Source organism: Loxodonta africana, chromosome 12 (genome assembly GCF_030014295.1).
Source record: "Loxodonta africana isolate mLoxAfr1 chromosome 12, mLoxAfr1.hap2, whole genome shotgun sequence".
NCBI classification, from domain to species: domain Eukaryota; kingdom Metazoa; phylum Chordata; class Mammalia; order Proboscidea; family Elephantidae; genus Loxodonta; species Loxodonta africana.
The window spans coordinates 66,227,631-66,248,591 of record NC_087353.1 but is presented as its reverse complement, the minus strand read 5'-3'; the positions used below and the strand labels follow the sequence as shown (position 1 = coordinate 66,248,591).

The following is a 20,961-nucleotide window of genomic DNA, read 5'->3' as shown; positions in this document are numbered from 1 at the left end:
GTAAGCCAGCCTCAGCAAGCTGCCGGCAAGCAGTCTTGGAGGGCACTTAGCCCGACTGTCTCCTTACTTGGCCAACCAATAAGGTTGCCTTTCATTCTCCCCAACACAATCTCTGTCTTTTGGCCCCAACGGAGTCACACGGAGCAGAACCCAGAGCTCCCGGCAACAACCCCATCCTAAAACATCATAAATGGAAGCTACTTTCTTTTTCCACAATGGGAGAAGAGCTAAAGAACCGCAGTACATCAATTTGGTGGAATGTTACACAGCCATTTTTAATAATTGTAAAGTGAAAGAACACAGGTAAATGCTATAATGTTAATGAAAACACTAATTCAAACGTAGATTCTCAATACAATTACATAAAATGCATATCCTCTGAACAAAGACAGCAATGGAATACTTAAAAACCTAAATATCTAATGTGCTAGAGAGGCAGTTAAAGGAATAGTCCATGTTTTCACAATAGTCTTTAATGTCATTTTGGTGTTTTGCTTTTTTATTTACTTTTTGGAGTTGGGGGAGGAAAGAGCAGATTCCAAGATATGCAGACCCAAGCAAGAAAAAACATGATGTGATTTTGATCAAAGATTCTACAAAAGAGTCCTGATCAAAAGGACTTTTGCAGAACAGAATTTTCAAACTCTCATGGAATCCAGATTTTCTGGAGCCATGGAGGCCGGGTAAACCTCCAAAACTATTGCCTTGAGATTATCTTTAAACCTTAAACCAAAAACACCCCCTGAAGTCTTCTTTAAACTAAATAGTAAGTTTAGCTAACTAGTAAAGAATGCCTTGAGCATTATGCTCTTTTAAGAACTATGTATATGGGATCAAATTGACAACAGGAACTCATAAGACCACACAGGAAACTTAGGGGGCAGTGAGTTTATGTTAATGGGGGACAACTCAGAAAAGGTGAGGATGGTTGCACAACTCAAAGACTAATCAACGTCACTGAACTAGCTGTACATGTAGAAATTGAACTGGTGTATGTTCTATTGTGTATATTCTCAACAACAACAAGAAATAATTTTTTTAAAAACCATGATGCGAGTGGGCAAGGTTTCCTCCTTGTGGGACTCCAGAGGGCCCAGGCCCAGCATGGTGCTGCCCAAGTGGACAAACACTACCAATAGGCTTCTGCAAGCAAAAGTGGCAGCAAGCAAAAGGGCCACACTCAGCCTGTAGGCTTCAAGTTGCTACTAATTACCCCCTCCCAAAATCTGCTCCTCCACAGTCTTTCCCATCCCCGAAACAGGCAATTCTCACCCCTTCCAGCTGCTGAGGTACACAACCTGGAAAGTCATTCCTCCCTTCCCTCCCCTCCAGTCTCAGATCTCAACCCGCCAGGAGGCAGCCCCTGACCACATTTACAACAGCCTTTCTTCCTTTAGTTCATCCTCGGTCCAGTCAGATAAGGCAGACTCCACCCTTGGGCTCTGCTGGACACATGGCCCAGGCCTGGCCGACCAGAATCTCAGGGATAGGTTCAAGGGTGACCATGTAGCCAGCCAGACCCCTGCAAGTCAATCCCATTGCTCTTGCTGGCGCTACCAGCAGAGTAGCCTACTCTCTGCTTAGGTGTTGCTACATTATAGGATGTGACCCAACAGATGCTGGGAGCCACCGTGTCTTCATCAAAGAAAGGGTGCCTGAGGATGAAGTCAACAAAGAAGAAAGAAGAGTTGAAAGCTGGACAGAGAGACAGTCCTAATGAATATTTAAGCACCTGAATCTAGCTGAGCCTAAAGCCAGCCCTATTCCTAGATGTTTCCATTACCAGACTTTATAAATTCCCTTTTGACTGAAATCAATCTGATTTGTCTGCTACATGCAATTGAAAAGAGTGCTGCCTAATACATCCAATACTCCAGAAAAACGTTTTTTGGTACATTTGTTTAATTCACTTCAAAAGACACCAACAGTGAGTAGCATCTGGGATCTTAAAAGCCTGTGAGCAGCCATCTAGGATGCTCCACCGGTCTCACTCCTTCGGAAGCAAGGAAGAATGGAGAAAACTAAAGATATAAGGGAAAGATTAGTCCAGGGAAAAGATTAGACTAATGGACCACAACTACCACAGCCTCCACCAGACTGAGTCCAGTAAAGCTAGATGGTGCCCGGCTACCACCACTGACTACTCTGACAGGGATCACAATAAAGTGTTCCAGACAGAGCTAGAAAAAAATGTAGAACAAAATTCTAACTCAAAAAGAAAGACCAGACTTGCTGGCCTGACAGAGACAGGAGAAACCCTGAGAGAAACCCTTTCAGCTCAGTAATGAGGTCACTCCTGTGGTTCACCCTTCAGCCAAAGATTGAACAGGCCCATAAAACACAACGAGCCCAAATGGGCACATCAGCCCAGGGGCAAGGACTAGAAGGCAGGAGGGGACAGAAAAGCTGGCAATAGGGAACCCAAGGTTGAAAAGGAAGAGTGTTAACATGTCATGGGGTTGTTAACCAATGTCATAAAACAATGTGTACTGTTTAATAAGAAACTAGTTTGCTCTGTAACCCTTCAGCTAAAGTGCAACAAAAAAAAAGACACCAACAACAAAGCCTTTAGCTAAGTGACAGAGGATGCACCAAATTGTCATCCAATAAATGTCTGCTGAACGTTGAACCTGGAATTTCTGTCCAGGCTCTGCTGCCGCTGGAGCTTTCACCCTTACTGGCGGCATTTTAAACTAGTACAACCACTTTGGGGAAAAAAAAGCAATTAAGAACCATGAACACTTTCATGTTAATACTACGTCTGGGAAATCATTCTAGAGAAATAATCTAAAAGAAAGAAAACTACCTTGCACAAAAATGTTCACTACATCATTATTCAGATTAGAAATAAACGGCGGAGGGGAACAATAACCTAAATTTCTACAGTGGAGTCAACAGTTTAAAATTATACTACCTTCAAAATAATAGATTAATAGTGGATTACTGATAAATTGTGCATTCCATTAACATGACCAATATGAACCATGCTGCAGTGTTGAGATGTTAAATGTAAATTTATATGATAACGATAAGATTACTTTAGCCTACACTAGTGTTGCTCAATCTTTTTTTTCCCCCTCTACAGAGCCTACTTAGACAATTTTTCCCAGATTGACCCCTCCATGAAATTTTAATACCACAGATATGTTGCACATCTGTTTATGCACTGCATGTATATCTGTGCTCTACAGATAAGAAGACTAAGATCTTTTTCTCCCTTTGAGAACTGATTTTCACCCCCTTGGGGGTGAGATAAGGAGCCCTGGTGGTACAGGCTTAAAGCAATCGACTGCTAACTGAAAGGTCTGCTGTTCGAAACCACCAGTGGTTCCACAGGAGAAGGATGTGGCAGTCTGCTTCCGTAGAGATTTACAGCCTTGGAAATTCCTTTGGGGTCACTATGAGACAGAATCGACTCAGTGGCAGTGGGTTTTGGATTTGGGAGGTGATATCATCCCTGTTGGGAATGTACAGCCTATACAGGCAGTTCCCAACTTATGACAGGGTTCCATTCAGAAGACTAAGTTATAAGTCGGTTCTGACTTAAGTTGAATACCTTTTTTTTTTCAGTTTTCATTATTATTGCCTTTTTTCATCAGTATCTTCATAAATGCAATCTTTGGGGTTGGAAACATTACATATAAATATCTGCAAGTGAACATCTGAGAATGATATCAGCAAATTATGTGCTGCAATACTGTATGCAGTACATATTACTAACAATAAGGTGTACAAAAAAAAGATGATTGTAAGTACGGTTCCTTGTAACTAAAATATGTTGTAAGTCGGGGACTACTGTATATAGACAGGAAGTGGCACAACCGGTTAAGCACTCAGCTACTAAGGCAAAGACTGGCAGTTTGAGTCTACCCAGAGCACCTCAGAAGAAAGGCCTGGCAATTGACATCTGAAAAACCAGTCACTGAAAACTTTATGGAGTGCATTTCTACTCCGAAACACAGGGGGTCACCATAAGTCAGAATCAACAGCAACTGGTTTGGTTTTTTGGTCATATACAGGCAAGATTAAATCCCTGGGCGGCACAAACGTTTTGAGCTCAACTGCTAACAGATGACACAGTGGTTGCAACAATGGGCTCAAACATAGCAACGACCGTGAGGATGGCACGCACGGGACCAGGCAACGTTTTGTTCTGTTATGCACAGCGTCGCTATTAGGTGGAGCTGACTCGGCAGTATCTAACAACACTAATCAAAGGGTTGGCGGTTCAAATCCACCCAGTGGTGCCATAGGAGAAAGGCCTGGTAATGCTAATTTTGAAAAATTAGAGCCATCGAAAACACATGGAGCAGAGTGGGGTTACCATGAGTTGGAACTGACTGAATGGCAACAGGTTTGGGGTTTTTTCAGTTTTTTTTTTAATAGACAAGATAGTGGCCAGATGAAAGGTGCTTTATCTGGAATTATGCATTTTAGTTCCAAACTTTAAGAGCTCTAAGAATTTGACTTCCTATGGGTTACCCAGGCAGAGTTGTGCAAAAGGGAGTGGGAGAGCCGACGGCAGTGGGATTTAGTCTGTTGGCACTTGCTAACATAGGAGTTAGTCAAGCGTTTGCCATAATAGATGAACCAGTGCGTTCATTAGGAACCAAAAAAAAAAAAACAAATGAAAGCCACAAATATCCTTTTTTCCATTCAGTCATTTCAGCTGATTCTTTTTCCAAGGACAAACCACTACCAGAGATGGCCAGTTAATGCGGGAGAAACCCTTGACCTTCGAAATTCCAGGAAAAGAAGAAAGAGCTGCCAAAACATACATAAACATCAGGCAAGAAACTGCAGTAAATTACCCACTAAGCCCCAAAGCTGGTATATCAGGCCCTTGGAGCTCACTGTTCACAGATTATTTGACCTCTCTGGACCTGGCTTTCCTCGCCCTCAAAACAGGAATCTCAGTGTCTGCTGAACTTCAGAAGGATTCTTAACAGAATAATTACTGGGTAAAATGAGCATCAATGACCTTCAAATACAAAGTCTTACAAGAGAAAATGCTTGAACAGAATAATGACTTTCTGGCCCTACATGTTCTGCTTTCTCAGTAAGAGCGACAGTATTATCTGGAAATCAGAATTTCTTAGCTTGAAGAAGCTGGTAATCAAGCATTCCTACCTACTGGCTGCTTTAGGGGAAAACAGGTAAAACAATGATTACTGATAAAGCGGAAGGGCCTTCAACCACCACCCCAGGCCCCTTCTCCACCACCTGAAGAAAACCACCCACACCTGTCTAGTAGGAATTCTTCTTCCTGACAATTCTACTTCTACATACGTATACGTAGGGGCAGTGGTGGTTCAACCTTAGAATTCCCACCTTCCATGCTGGAGACCCGGGTTCAATTCCCGGCCAACGGACCTCATGTGCAGCTACCACCCATCTGTCAGTGGAGGCGTGTGTGTTGTTACGATGATGGACAGATTTCACAAGAGCTTCTAGACTAAGATGGACTAGGAAGGCCTGATGATCTACTTCTAAAAATCAGTCAGTAAAAATCCTATTGATCACAATCGTCCAATCTTCAACCGATTATGGGGATGGGCACTTGACTAGGCAGCATTTTGTTCCATCATGCATGGGGTCACCATGCATTAAGGGCCAACTCGAGGCAGCCAACAACAACACATGCATATATGAATCCATAAACCTTGTTTGGTGTGCGTGTTTTAATTGGCATCAAGGCATATATTGTCAGTATAATCTACACCTTGTTTTTTTTTTTTACAGAACATTAATGTTGTTGAGATATAGCCACAGTGATACGTATCTATCCATTTTATTCCTTTTAACATCTTCGAGGTTTTCCATCATGTGACTGTACCACTTCCTTATTAATGGTCATTTGGGCTGTTTCTGGCCTCATGATACCCATTTATCTTGTATGTGTTTTACCTAGGCCATTCCACTTCCTGGTTATTTGCACTTAATGTACTCGGCCTTGAACCCATCTGACCTCTGAATCTACTCAAAACATTCTCAATTCAAAAAAAAACCTGCAGACTCTAATTAGCAATTTACAGGCTCTATTAGAGACAGAGAACACATTAAACCACACCAAAGGGATGCAGTCAACAAAATTCCACAAGGAAACCTTACTGGATAAATGACTACGTTTCCTTCAACAAAAACTGCGTGGGGAAAAAAAGAGAGAAAGAGATGAAAAGGGGGCCTATTGTTTAAAAAAGACTTTGTGCTTCAAAGGAGATCACCAAGAAAGTGAAAAGACAACCCATCGAGTGTAAGAAAAATTTTACAAATCGTATCTCTGGTAAGAGACTTGTATACAGATTATATAAAGAATTCTTAGAGCTCAACAATGAAAGGACAAATGCAATCAAATTAAAAAATGGGCAAAGACTCTGAACACACATTTCTGCAAAGATGACACACAGATGGCCAGTAAGCACATGAAAAGATGGTCAACGTTATCAGCACCCCACTGCCTTCGAGTAGATTACGACTCACAGCGATCCTATAGGATAGAGTGGAACTGCCCCATAGGGCTTTCAAGGCTCTAAATCTTTAGGGAAGCTGACTGCCATATCTTTCTCCAGAGGAGTGGCTGGTGGGTTCAAACCACCGGCCTTCTGGTTGGCAGCAAGAGCTTTAAGCACTGCACCACCAGGGGTCCTTTCATCAGCATCAGGGAAATGCAAATCAAAGCCACAGTGAGCTACCACTTCAAATCCACTGGTTAGCAGCTATAGCTCTTAACCACCATCACCAGGGCTCCTCAAATCCACTAAAAAAAAAAACTAGGATGGCCATAATCATAAAGACAGACAATCCGTGTGTTGGCAAGGATATAGAGGAACTGGAACACTCATACACTCCTGGTGGGAATATAAAATAGTGAGATCATTTTGGAAGACAGTCTGATAGTTCCTGAAACAGTTAAACACACAGTTACCATTGTTGTTATTGTTGTAGGTGCCGTTGAGTTGGTTCCGACTCATAGCCACCCTATAGGACAAAGTAGAATTACCCCAAAGGGTTTCCAAGGAGCAGCTGGTGGATTTGAACTGCCAACCTTTTGGTTAGCAGCCAAGTTCTTAACCACAAGAACTCCAGAGTTACCATATGACCCAGCAATTTTACTCCTCACTGTATACCCAAAAGTACTGAACGCAGGTGTTCAAATACTTGTACATGAATGTTCATAGTTGCACTATTCACAATAACCAAAAGGTAGAAACAAATCAAATGTCTATCAAAATGAATGTATAAACAAAATCTGAAATGCACATAAAATAGGATATTATTATATCACAAAAAGGAATGAAGTACTGAAGCATGCTGCACCACAAATGAACCTTGAAAACATGCTAAAATAAGTCCGACAACAAAAGGCCACATACTGCATGATTCCACTTATATGAAATGTTCAGAATAGACCGACCCATAGAGAAAGCAGATCAGTGGCTGCCAAGGGGCTATAGGGAATACGGTGATGAAAATGATTTAGAACTAGATGGTAATATGATACTGGTAATGGTTGAACAATCCCGTGACTGTATTAAATGCCACTGAATTGTAAACAAAAAAAAGAGAGAGAAAGGGAGTTAAAAAGGTATTTAACCAATTTGCAGTGTTTAGACCTTACTTAGATCCTGTTTAACAAATAAACTATAAAACTGTAACACAAGCATGTAAATCTGAACATCTACTGGATATCTGATGACATTAAGGGATTACTGCTAATTTCTTGTAGTATGATAATGGAACTGAGTTATTACAAAAAAAAAAGGAATCCCTATATTTTAGAAATACATACTGAAATAGTTACAGGTGAAATGATACGGTGCCTGGGACTTGCTTCAAATCTGGGGAGGGAAGTAGGTAGGGATATAGATGAAATACGTGGATAACTGTTGAAGTCATGTGATAGGTACATGGGGGGTTACTATACTCTTCACTTTTGTCATGTTGGAAATTTTTTCTTTAAAGAAAAAAAAAAAAGACAAGCTCCATAGACACATCCAAACTCCCTGAGAGACCAAATTACTGGGCTGAGGGCTGTGGGGACAATGGTCTCGGGGAACATCTAGCTCAATCGGCATAATTTATAAAGAAAATATTCTACATTCTACTTTGGTATGTAGTGTCTGGGGTCTTAAAAACCTGTAAGCGGCCATCTAAGCTACTGCACTGGTCTCACCCCATCTGAAGCAAAGGAGAATGAAGAAAACCAAAGGCACAAGGGAAAGATTAGTCCAAAGCACTGATGGACCACAACTACCACAGCGTCCAGCACAACTAGATGGTGCCCAGCTACCACCATCAACTTACTCTGAAAGCGATCACAATACAGGGTCCCAGACAGGGATGGAGAAAAATGTAGAACAAAATTTTAACTCACAAAAAAAAAAAAAGAAAAAGACCAGACTTACTGGTCTGACAGAGACTAGAGAAACACCAAGAGTATGGGCCCCGGACACTCTTATAGCTCAGTAATAAAGTCACTCCTGAGGTTCACCCTTCAGTCAAAGATCAGACAGGCCCATAAAACAAAATGAAACCAAAAGGACACACCAGCCCAGGGGCAAGGACAAGTAGGCAGGAGGTAACAGGAAAGCTGCAAAGGGGAACCCAAGGTCAAGAAGCAGAGAGCACTGTGGGGCTGGCAGCCAATATCACAAAACGGTATGTATATTAATTGTTTAATGAGAAACTAATTTGCTCTGTAAACCTTCATCAAAAGTACAATAAAGAACAAAAAAAGACAAGAGAGGAAAAACTTCCATGCCATATTATTTTATTACGTGCCAATTATTAATCCCACAGATAGGAAACTCCCCTTTCAACTGCATTCTCAAAAAAGGATTGAGAATACCTTGGACTTCCCCTTCCATTCTCAGCAACCACTTTTTTTTGCCTCAACTACTATCTTTGTTTAAAAAAGGCTCTCATCCTTAATGGAGCTGTGGTGGCACAATGGTTAAGCATTGGGCTGCTAAACAAAAGGTGTGCCGTTCAACTCCACCAATCAATCCCTGGAAACCCCATGGGACAGCTCTACCCTGTCCTATAGGCTCTCTAAGAGTCGGAATTGAGTCAACAGCAATGTTTTTTTTGTTTTTTTCTCATCCTTAAGGCCGTTTTCCTAAAAAGCCCTTTATTGGTTCCCTTTTGTAACTTGTTTGGCCTTAACTAAAAAAACAAACTCGTTGCCGTCTAGTCCGTTCCCACTAGACCTAATGATTAAAAATCAAAGTTAAAAACTTCCTTAACTTTGATATTAAATTGCCCCTTGAAAGATAAACTGATCAATTTCCCTTGGCTGGTCAATTTCACTTCCTCTTGTGAAGACAGACAAAGAATGATCCCTAACCGTGAGCTTGTGGCAAATACTTCTTGGTCACATTAAAAGGAAGAGATTTTCAGGGAGTGCCCAGCCCTAGCCCTTATCCCAAAGCTGGGCAAAGAAACAATCCCAACCCCAATCTCACAAGGGTCCTATGGAAACAAAAATAATAGCTCTCACATACCATGTAAGAGGCACAGTACTAATCACCTTACCTCAAGAAAGATCAGTCATTACAACAAGCCTAGGAAGTATGAACTTCTATTTATCCCAATTTGGCTGGAACTTCCAGAGTGGTCAATTAGCTTGATCTATATCACTATATCGCCTCCTGGGTAATCCAGCTTATCACATCTTTGCTGTGGCATCATTAATGTTCAAGAAATCTTAATCACTCGTTTTGGTAAGAGAAGACAGACTATCTCACAGGAACCTCCCTCCTCCACCACAAACCCCCTCATAAGGACCATCCGTTTCACAAATCCTCCTCTTGAACACAAAAACAAAGACACATAACTTGGAGAAAAAAAAAAAACCATAGAGATAACGTAAAAGTTAAAAATGAAGAGAGAAGCAGCCCCGTCACCTTGCCCCACTCCAATCTCCAGAAATTCCTCAGTGGAAAGCTAGGGCAGAGGAAACTGGATGCAGGGATTCTTCAGAAGCAATCCCACAGTGAGGGAAAAACAAGCACCGAAAGGCGAGGCGGTTCCTCCTAAGCAAATCCAGATCCCAGAGTTGCCGGAAAGACAGTCAGGGCGAGCTGAGATGCTTCCCTGAGTCACTCCCATCTCCACTTATAACACCCAGGAATGACTTAGCACCAAGACACACCAATAGGATACTTCAGAGGAAAGGATTGTGAACATTTAGTCAAAGTCAAAGGACCAAACTTCAGAAACACTGAGGACAAGCTGTCTATATCCACCTCCCTCTCCCTTCAAGACTCCCCACCAGAACCACCCCTCTCCCTGGCAGGACAGAGAAGGGCAGAAAGGCGAAGGGACGGTCCTCTGATGAGCTCAGCATGGGCAAGAAGGGAAAGGTTTCAGAGAGGGCAAGAGTGACCTCACATGAGCTAGAAGAAATGGAAGGGGTTGGAGTATGAAGGAATAAGAGAGCTGTAAGACCCGAGGATCAGAGAGGGAGGCAGGGCTGGTAAATGAACAAGTGGTGACTGCAACAGCTAAGCACTGGGGCACAGCGGCCAGGGAAATATGAGAGGCGGGGAGACAAAGGGGCTGAGGAACTGAGAATCCTTTGAGGACTGGGAGCTACTGGGATACAGGGGTTCAGGGGTCAACAAACTGAGTGTCTAGCGTCATCCTTTGCCTGTGTGGAAACTGGAGTGACTGAAAGCAAGGGGCCTGGGTCCTGGGAATGACTGGGGGGTTGAGGGTTGGACCTGGGACTCAGGGGTCTGGGAGACAGGAGGGACTGTGACAAGGGAGATGAGAGCTGAGGTCTGGTAAGTGTGCAAGGTGGTCGGAGGACTGGGCGGGACTGAGGGACAAGGGGACCAGGAGCTCGTTGTAACTGAGGGACAGGGGTCAGGGGACTTGCAGTGCTTGGACTCGGGTGGCCAGAGAACCGGAGGTGACTATGGGCCAGGAACTAGGCGTCCCAGGGGCCAGAGGTCAGAACACTGGGAGAGAAGGGGCGGGGGTCTGGGAACGAACGGGACGCGGGGACTCAGGGTCCGCAGTGTGCAGCTGGAGCAGCGGGAGCCGGGGCGACCGGGGCAGGTGATAGCGGCGGGGCCGCCACTCACCGCTCATGATGCTGCTCCCGGGGCCGGTACTCGCGCCGCGCCGCCGCCGCCGCCGCCGCCACTGCCGCCGCGGAGCTCCAGACAGGCCAGGAGACAGCGCGCCGGCCCCGCCCCGCTCCGCCCCGGAAGTAAAGTGCCTCCGCCACGGCCCCGCCCCCCGACCCGGAACGTAAACACAGGCGCAGGTGTGGCATGGCGGCAGCGGGGCTCTCCAGCAAAGCCTAGTTCCCCGCGGGTCGGCATAGCCCTCGAGGAGTCCCCAAACGTTTTGGGAGCACCAGGATGCGGTGGGGATCGGTCACGCCGGGCCCCGGGTCTCCTAGGGCTCACAGCTCTGTCAGGCGCTAGGCACTTCACAAGATCACGAGTGCCAGAGAAGGGTAAGGACTAGACGGGAAGAAGAGATAAACCAGTAATGGGCTAGCGTTTGGGAGCGGGGAACATGGGCGAGTTTTGAGCTAAGACCTGGGTGATGAGAGGGAGCCAGTCCGGAAGATCCGCAGCAAAGGCATTCCAGAAGGAACAGCAAGTGTAAAGGCCCTGCATGAAGGGGCTCACTGGAGCCAGAGGTGAGTGGAAGGTGGATGGTGAGAGAAGGTTGAAGAGGCAGGGCTAGGCCCTGAGCGCCTTGCAGGGCATGGTAAGAAGCTTGGACTTCTCTTACTAACTCCAGCGGGAAGTCATTGGAAGAATTTAAGCAGAGGAGTGACACTGTAGTTGGGACGTGGTGGAGAAGGTGCAGCTGGTTAGGGAGCTGTTGCAGTTGCCTAGGTAAGGCAAGAGATAACAGTGCCAGGGCTAGGGTGTGGCAGTGGAGATGAAGGTGGATGGATTGAGTATAAACACATATGTTCACAACAACCGTATGAAGTCCAGGTTATTGCCCCATTTTACATACTCAGAAAAGGGGATCCAGAAGGGCTAAAGGAGTATTTCCCCAACTTACTTTGCCCACAACCCAGAGTAAAAACGTACATTTGACATCACAACCCAGTGTTGTTGTTATTAGGTGCCACTGAGTTGGTTCCGACTCACAGCGAGACCCTATGAGACAGAGTAGAACTGCCCCATAGGGTTTCCAGGGAGCGGCTGGTGAATTTCAACTGCTGACCTTTTGGTTAGCAGCCGAGCTCTCAATCACTGCACCACCAGGGCTCCATGCATATATATGAATGGAAGTTTAATAAAACAATTCTGTATATAATGCATCTTCTTCTATTTTTCCTTTTTTTTTTTTTTAAATACTGACTTGACACTTAACTGATTGTTCCACTTACAAGTCTTGATCCACCGTTGAAAACAGTCAGCTGAGGACCAAGCCCCATCAGGAAATGGAGCCAGAATCCCAGGCCAGCTATTTGTCACTCCACAGCCTCATCCTCTTCCTACAACATTGCCTCTCACCAGGTGATCTCTACCCCCCAGGAATTTACCTTTAAGAAAACCACTCAATAGCAGCCAAGAGCTCTTTGGAGAAGCATGTACTGCAGCATTACTTATAATAATGAATAAGTGGAAAGCACCCAGAGCCTGAGCACAGAAGAACAGGGAAGCAAATCTTGGCCCATCACATAGGATTCTCTTGCAGTTGTTGAAACGCTAAAAGACTACTATGAAAGCATGAGGAAATTCCAGCGATAATGCAATAAGTAAAAAAAAGCTCCAGGCAAAATGGTCTCTCTACCATGATGACAATTGTGTCAAAATATGGCAAATGAAAGAAAAATTATTATATTTTATCTGATTGAAAACAATAGCATGTCCAATCCCATATAACGTATGTAAATACACACTAAAGATTGTAAACACTGTAAATTAAAGAAATATGGCAAACGAGAAGACTTGTATTAGGGTGGTGAGATTGTTTTTCCTTTTTTCAAAATTATACTTTACAATTGTTATTAATTTGTTACTGTAGTTAAAGAGTAGGCATGTCTGAATCCACCCCCAGAAAGCCTAGTTTACATCTCACTACCCCTGTGACCTTTGTCAGGGCAGAGCATACCTGCTTCATGGAGTTGTCATGAAGATCATGTGTTGTAACTTCTCATAGCACCCTGTACCTTTTCTTCATAGCACTTCAGGCAGGATAGTTCATTGAAATAGTAATTTGTGCTTGTTCTTATATTTTCTACTACCAGCCACCCACTTTAAGGGTAATTCCTTCTTCCCCGGATTTTAACCTGGAAGACCGAGAATCAAAAGCCTAAAGTCAGCAGGTCTTCTGGGCTTTTGAAATATCTAAATTCGTTGGAGAGGAGCCCTGGTGGTGCAATGGTTAAGCGCTTGGCTGCTAATCAACAAGTTGGTGGTTTGAACCCATCCAGCAGTTCCAGAGGAGAAAGATCCAGCAATCTGCTCCCATAGAGATTATAGCCTATAAAACCCTTTGGGGCAGTTCTGCTCTGTCACATAGGGTTGCTATGAGTCAAAAATCAACTCGACAGCACCTAACAACAACAACAAACTTATTGAGAAGATTGTACTAGGAGGTGAGGGTAGGAGAAGGAAGAGGACCTGTGAGAAGCTCAGTGCAATATTCTGAGGCCACGTAACAGGAAAGTTGTGTGTGCTTACCATCAGAGAGAGACCAGACCTCCAAGGGACTGATGACAGTGGTAACAGTAATAGCAACTAACACAAAGTGCTTAGGAACCAAACAGGTTTTGCAACCGTTTATGTATAATTAATTCCCATAAGGTCACTCTGAGTCAGAGCTGACTGGACAGCAACTAGGAACAGTCCTTCAAACAACCTTATGAGTAGTCAGCCAAGATCTGTAACTTGCTAGTAACAGGCAGTCTGGCTCCAAGATCTAGTCCCTTAACCACTATACTGTATTGTCTCCTGAAGGGTCCTGAATGTAGCCAAATAAGCAAAAAGTTCCAGCCAATGTTCCCCATATCCCAAACATAGCCCAAAAGTCACAGAGCTCCAAGATCTTGAGAATCTATCTGGGGGTGCCAGTGGGCATCTTAATGATGACGAAAGTTAACATGACCAGAGGGCATCCCCTGTTGCATTTCTTTTCCTAAAACCCCAGGGCCTCGGCACAACCCTAGGGAGGAAACCCTCTCCAATAATGACAGATTATAGCCCAAAGAAATGGAATTAAATTGATGTAAAGAGGAAAAAAAGAAATAGATCAGCCTATCTCAGTTTAAATCCTAGCTCTGCCACTTGCTGGCTGTGTTACCTTGCTCTACCTCAGGTTCTGTCATCATCTATAAAATGGGTATAATAATGGTTCACCAACCTTTTAGTTTCTTGTATGTATTAAATGAGTTAGTACATGTAGACTCTTAGAACACCGCATGGTACATTTAAAAAAAAACAAACTCATTGCCGTCAAGTCAATTCCAACTCACAATAACCCTATAGAACAAAGTAGAACTTCACTGTAAGGTTTCCAAGGAGCAGCTGGTAGAGTCCAACTGCCAACCGTTTGGTTAGCAGCCAGGCTCTTAACCACTGTGCCTCCAGGGCTCCGTATAAGTGTTAGCTATGATTATGATTACACACCTGATTTGGATCTGAAAGTGATACCTGGTTCACCTTTACCGCAGTTTGCAATTGCACATTTATTCAGAAGCTCACAGGGTCAAGAACCACCCATGCATAGCACACTGAATTACTGCAGCTGACTCAGCATCTATATATACATAAGTGCATAAGATAACCTTGCTTCCCTTTAAGAATAAAGAGAGAAATCCAATCTGCCCTGAAATGTATATGTGCCTGTACAGGAGAGAAGTGGTCTAGCCACAGAAAGGGGTGACTCAGATCTACACGTTGCAGTGATTTTTTTTTTTTTAGCAACTCAAGAATTTAATCATGAAACCAAGGAAGTGTCCACAGTTACACCCCAACGATAAGGTATAGAAATACATCTAACATAAAGAGTTCCCAGAATGAAAGACCAAGAAGCCATGTCAACAACTGATAACCGTAGTCATCCTAAAGAGATCTGCTGCATCAGCCTTTCCTTCTGACAGAATTTTCAGAGTATCTCTACACCAGTCAGAATGGTTATTTATCTCATAGAAATTCATGTCTGTATCCCTGTGACACATGCAGAATTCCTGGGTGGAGCAAGTGATTAACAACCACTCGGCGGCTACCCAAGAGGTTGGAGGTTCTTGCCCATGCAGAAGTGTCTCAAAAAAAAGTCCCAGCGATCTACTTCTGAAAGGTCACAGCCATTGAAAACCCTGTGGAGTGCAGTTCCACTCTGACACATGTGGGGTCACCCTGAGTCAGGGTTGACTATGGCAACTGGTGATGGTGGTGGATGACACTTGCAGCAGCTGGCAGGCTATTGCTGTGGTCAGTTGTTTCTGTGGTGACAAGAATAGTTGCGCCTTCCTCCATGGTTGGGAGGGGGAAGAAATGATCAGAGTCAACCTTTGGTTTGCTCTTGACACAGTCTTCACAGGTGCATTCTTCTATGGTGTACCCCAGGCCTCTCGGAAGGACTCTTTCCACACCAGGCTTGCTGTTCTCCAGGTCAACATTAGCCACATCCTGGATAGCTGCTTCTGATTATGCAAAAACAGAAACATTAACCTACGCTTCCCAGGGATGTGGTCATGACAAGCTCAGCAGTACACATCAGGACCCAAAAGCAGTGCAAGACAGATGTTTTCATAGAAGAAGAATGAGGGTGTGCTGCATAAGAAATCACAAGCTGACACACCACAAGCCACATTTTATTTGAAGACATGCATGGTTTGGGTCATACAGTGCTCTTAAATGTTTTGGTTTTATTTTTTATGTTTTCCCACATTTAAAAATCAAGAGATTTTACATGCAAATCTGGATTACCTTGCTCTTTTAAAAGGCAACAAAATGTGATAGCATGGAGCTGGCATCCCTACATGGAAACAATCAGCTGAAGTTAGCAGCAGCTGTCACCTTCAGACAAGATGGGGCATGGCTCCCCTGTTGCTGAAGCCTCCACCTTCCCCACTACTCATTTGTTACTCGCTTGGCCCTTGCATGCATTTGTGCTTTTGAGCCTCTCTTACACTCTTGAAAATGGCAGAAATTACCATATGTCACAGCACTCAAAATCAGCCTGTGGGCAACACTTTAGAATCCAAAAGTAAAGCTGCATTTCTTACAGAGTATTTTGCAGCAGATGAAATTTTTTTTAAATGAATCTTTGTGACCACATAAAGAAGGAGTCTCCATTATGTTCCTCATTATACACCTGCAAAGATAACTTTTACTGCTTTCTAGACATTCTGCAGTATAACTCCATGTTCCCCAAAATCGCACTTAAAGTCACTCCCCACCTGTCTGTCAGACTCCAGGCAAGACAAGAAAAATGAGTAAATGAGGTAGATGTAGAACACCCATCCACCTCTCCCTGTCACTTGAGAAAGCAGCAGAGGTATATTTTACGCATTATCCATGGAGAATAAATACATGAGAAGATAGGGCAATGGCTGGTAAGTGTTTGGAATCAGAGCACAGGCGGCAAAAATATTTTTATCTTAAGAAGCCCTTAAGTGGGACATTTGTTTCTCTGGGACTAGATCTCCACTGCGTAATCAAGACAATTATTTTTGAGCTGCTGGTTCAAATAATCCAGGAACAATGGGTGATTCATTTCTAGCATTTTTCAGGAGTAAGCTGTTCACCCAAAGAAACAACACTTAAATTTCTATTTAAAACACGGCCATGAATCTTGCCAAATACTCTGTTCCTGATGGGAGCAGGCCTGGCTAACAGCTTCTGATAGCATGGCACTTAATCGTTCTGCTGATTTTAGTCAAAGACACAGGTATTTCCGAAGGAAGCCTGGGTACTTTAATGGAGCAGTTACCAAAGGAAAAATTGGGGGAAAGGCTGACATTGTAGGAAATCTGAAGAGGAGGTATCAACACCAGAATGAAGACAACTCACTTCTACCAGTAAGTTCATTTAACATACCTGTCCACTAACACACTCTAAAGGGTTCTAACCTAGTGAAGTATTTTCAATGTGAAAAGAGAGCTGAAATTGACAATTGCCACCCCTTAGAAACAGACTTCGAAGAGTCATCATCAAACCAACCTGTGTTTTTAGATTTGTCCTTTAATAGTTCACCACTCATCTTCTTTACCAAGAACATTAGCACAAAAACAGCCAAAGAAACTATCAAGCACAGGCCCAGACAGGTCCAGAGAATCACATTTGCTCCTTTCGCTGAGTTAGTCATACCTTTATCAAAAGAACATCAGATAACATAATATTCACAGTTATAGATCATTTGTTATTCAGTTCCCCTAGTTGATCAGCACTGTCTTTTAAATTCTAAATAACAATTAGGATAGTTGGTAAAAATCTATGTTGCTAATAGTGCTGAATAAAAGCGACTTCAGTTCTGAATAACTTGTTCCCATAGGCATTTAAATTGCTGCCTTTTTTCCTTTCTCTTTTTGATTCAGAAAAATCTCACCATCTTCCCTGTAACATTTATTCTTTGGATAAATACAACTGTCACTATAGAAAGAATACTTCAGAGAAATTAATAATTGTTCAAGAAATATTACTTACTTGCATTACAATAACGCTGACAGCTTAGAGGAGGGGTGTTAGAGCATCGCAGGTGGCAAGGTTTGCAAGCATAAAGCAAACCATCAAAATACTCATTTTGGAAGCACTGCCGAGCCATCTTGAACTTGATCACAAAAAGAAACAAGGGAACCACACAAAGAACAGCATGGAAGGACAAGTAAAATCTCATCAAGAATACCCCAGCAAATGATGTGACAGCAGATAGACTATCATATCGAAGAAGAAAAAAGAACTTCACGTGGCTGACTGGGTTCTTACGGGGGTTGTTGCCTTGAGCTGTGGCTGAGGATTTGAATACCAACTCTAATTCAAGATTCCAAGTTTGAGGCCTGAGTGAGGTAAAAAGGTGAGCTGTAAATATCAAGGGCAAACTATACCTGAAACAGAAACTGCCTATTTATAGAGGAAATTTCTCACGCAGGTGATAGTTCAAAGATGTAGACAAGCCTGGGGCACTGGTCAGAAAGTTCAACAACCATTTATAGTGCCCCTGTTATGAGAGGTGTGATGGGCCCCAGGGAGAGGGATAAGGCAAGATCTATGTCCTTTAGAGAACTTAAAATATAATGAGTATTAACTCAAATAACCACAAATGATGGCAAACATTAATCCATACATCTAAGAAGCTCAAGAAATTCCGAGTATAAACTCAAAAGAGCTCCGAACCTAGACATATCATAGTCAAACTGATGAAAATCCAAGACAAAGATAAAATCCTGAATCTTAAAAGTCTTTTTCATTATTGTACTTTAGATGAAGGTTTACAGAACAAGCTAGCTTCTCATTAAACAATTAGTACACATGTTGTTTTGTGAATTCATTACCAACCCCACGACGTGTCAACACTCTCCCCTTCTCAACCTTGATTTCCCCCATTACACCACCTTTCCTGTCCCCTCCTGCCTTCTAGTCCTTGTCCCTGGGCTAGTGTTCCCCTTTAGTCTCATTTTATTTTCTGGGCAAGTCTAAACTTTGGCTGAAGGGTGAACCCCAGGAGTGACTTCCTTACTGAGCTAAAAGGGTGCCTGGGGGCCATACTCTCCGGATTTCTCCAGTCTCTGTCAGGCCAGTAAGTCTGGTCTTTTTTTGTGAGTCAGAATTTTGTTCTACATTTTTCCCCATCCCTGTCTGGGACCCTCTATTGTGATCCTTGTCAGAGCAGTCGGTGGTGATAGCTGGGCACCATCTGGTTGTGCTGGACTCAGTCTGGCCGAGGCTGTAGTACTTGTGGTCCGTCAGTGATTTGGACTAATCTTTCACTTGTGTCTTTGGTTTTCTTCATTCTCCCTTGCTCCAGATAGGTTGAGACCAGTGAAGTATCTTAAATGGCTGCTCAGAAGCTTTCAAGACCCAAGACTACTACTCACCAAAGTAGAATATAGAGCATTTTCTTTATAAGCTATGTTATGCCAATTGAGCTAGGTGTTCTCTAAGACCACCCTCGGGTACTTTGGATGTGTCTATGGAGTTTCCATGACCTTGCCTTGGACAAGTTGTGCTGGCTTCCCCATTATTGTGTACTGTCTTACCCTTCACCAAAGTTACCATTTATCTATTGTCCATTTAGTGTTTTTCCATCCTCACCCTCCCCACCCCTTGTAATCATCAAAGATTGTTTCTTTTTACACATAAACCTTTTCATGAGTTTTTACAAGAGTGGTCTCATACAATATTAGTCCTTTTGTGATTGACTTACTTCACTCAGCATAATGCCCTCCAGATTTATCCATGTTATGAGATGCTTCTCAGATTCATCATTGTTCTTTATAGTTGCCTAGTACTCTGTTGTGTGTATGTACCATAGTTTGTTTATCCAGTCATCTGTTGATGGGCATCTAGGTTGTTTCCATCCTTTTGCTATTGTGAACAATGCTGCAATGAATATGAGTGTGCATATGTCTACTCGTGTGATAGCTCTTATTTCTCTAGGATATATTCCTAGGAGTAGGATTGTTGGATCATATGGTATTTCTATTTCTAGCTTTCTCAGGAAGCGGCATATCATTTTCCAAAATGGTAGTATTTTGTATTCTCACCAGCAGTGCATAAGAGTTCCAGTCTCCCTGCAGCCCCTCCAAAATTTGTTATTTTCTGTTTTTTTGATTTGTGCTGGTAATGCCAGGGTGAGATGGTATCTCATTGTGGTTTTGATTTGCATTTCTCTAATGGTTAGTGATCTCGAGCATTCCCTCGTGTGTGTTCACCGCTTTAATGTCTTCTTTGGTGAAGTGTCTCTCCATTTCTTTCGCCCATTTTTTAATTGGATTATTTGTCTTTTTGTTGTAGAGGTGTTGGATTTTCCTGTAGATTTTAGAGGTTAGACCTTTGTCAGATTTGTAATAGCCAAAAATTTTTTTCCCAGTCTGTAGATTCTTGTTTTACTCTTTTGTTGAAGTCTTTTGATGAGCATAAGTGTTTAATTTTTAGAATTTCCCAGTTATCTAGCTTATCTTCTGAAGTTCGTGTGTTGTTAGTTATGGTTTGTATTCTATTAATGCCGTGTATTAGGGCCTCTAGTGTAAAAAATTAAAATTTTTTTTCTATGATCTTTATAGTGTCTTTTCAAAGAATAAAGTAGGAGGACTCGCACTACCTGACCTCAGAACCTACTTATACAGCTACCGTAGTCAAAACAGCCTGGTACTGTACAATGACAGATGCATTGACCAGTGGAACAGAATTGAGAACCCAGATGTAAACCCATCCACCTATGGTCACCTGATCTTTCACAAGGGCCCAAAGTCCATTAGATGGGGAAAAGACAGTCTTTTTAACAAATGGTGCTGACAAAACTGGATGCCCATCTGCAAAATAATGAAACAGGACCCATACCTCGCACCATATACAAAAACTAATTCAAAATGGATCAAAGACTTAAATATAAAGCAAAAACTATAAAGATCCTAGAAGAAAAAATAGCATCAATGCTAAAGGACCTAATACACGGCATTAACAGAATACAAACCGTAACTAACAACACACAAACTCCAAAAGATAAGCTAGATAACTGGGATCTTCTAAAAATTAAACACTTATGCTCATCAAAAGACTTCAACAAAAGAGTAAAACAAGAATCTACAGACTGGGAAAAAAAAATTTTGGCTATTACAAATCTGACAAAGGTCTAACCTCTAAAATCTACAGGAAAATCCAACACCTCTACAACAAAAAGACAAACAATCCAAATAAAAAAATGGGCAAAAGAAATGGAGAGACACTTCATCAAAGAAGACATTAAAGCAGCTAACACACACGAGGGAATGCTCGAGATCACTAACCATTAGAGAAACGCAAATCAAAACCACAA

General features: G+C 42.7%; 2 protein-coding genes and 1 long non-coding RNA gene across 5 annotated transcripts in view; 1 reads left to right on the top strand and 2 right to left on the bottom strand.

The window, feature by feature from the left end:
- Positions 1-20,961, bottom strand: part of SNX29 (sorting nexin 29) — a 662,332-nt gene that overhangs the window by 582,191 nt on the left and 59,180 nt on the right. Inside the window, exon 1 of one of the 3 annotated variants that reach the window (XM_010597299.3) lies at positions 11,091-11,189. The exons of 1 other annotated variant lie outside the window; for it this stretch is intronic. In XM_010597299.3, the coding sequence (XP_010595601.1) occupies positions 11,091-11,097 (7 nt within the window). In that variant the 5' untranslated portion in view covers positions 11,098-11,189. Of the gene's footprint in view, positions 1-11,090; positions 11,190-20,961 lie in introns of those variants that run through there. One more of the 3 variants, XM_023557345.2, reaches the window with a different exon arrangement.
- Positions 11,169-12,929, top strand: LOC104846609 (uncharacterized). The gene is made up of 2 exons (XR_775946.3): positions 11,169-11,470; positions 12,371-12,929. It is a non-coding gene; the product is annotated as an uncharacterized LOC104846609 (long non-coding RNA).
- On the bottom strand, positions 12,910-19,316 carry TNFRSF17 (TNF receptor superfamily member 17). Its single transcript, XM_010597476.3, has 3 exons — positions 17,634-19,316; positions 17,151-17,297; positions 12,910-15,628 (listed from the first exon to the last, which is right to left on the bottom strand). Exons 1-3 carry the CDS (start codon positions 17,821-17,823, stop codon positions 15,357-15,359), a joined length of 609 nt encoding a protein of 202 aa, XP_010595778.1. The 5' UTR covers positions 17,824-19,316; the 3' UTR covers positions 12,910-15,356.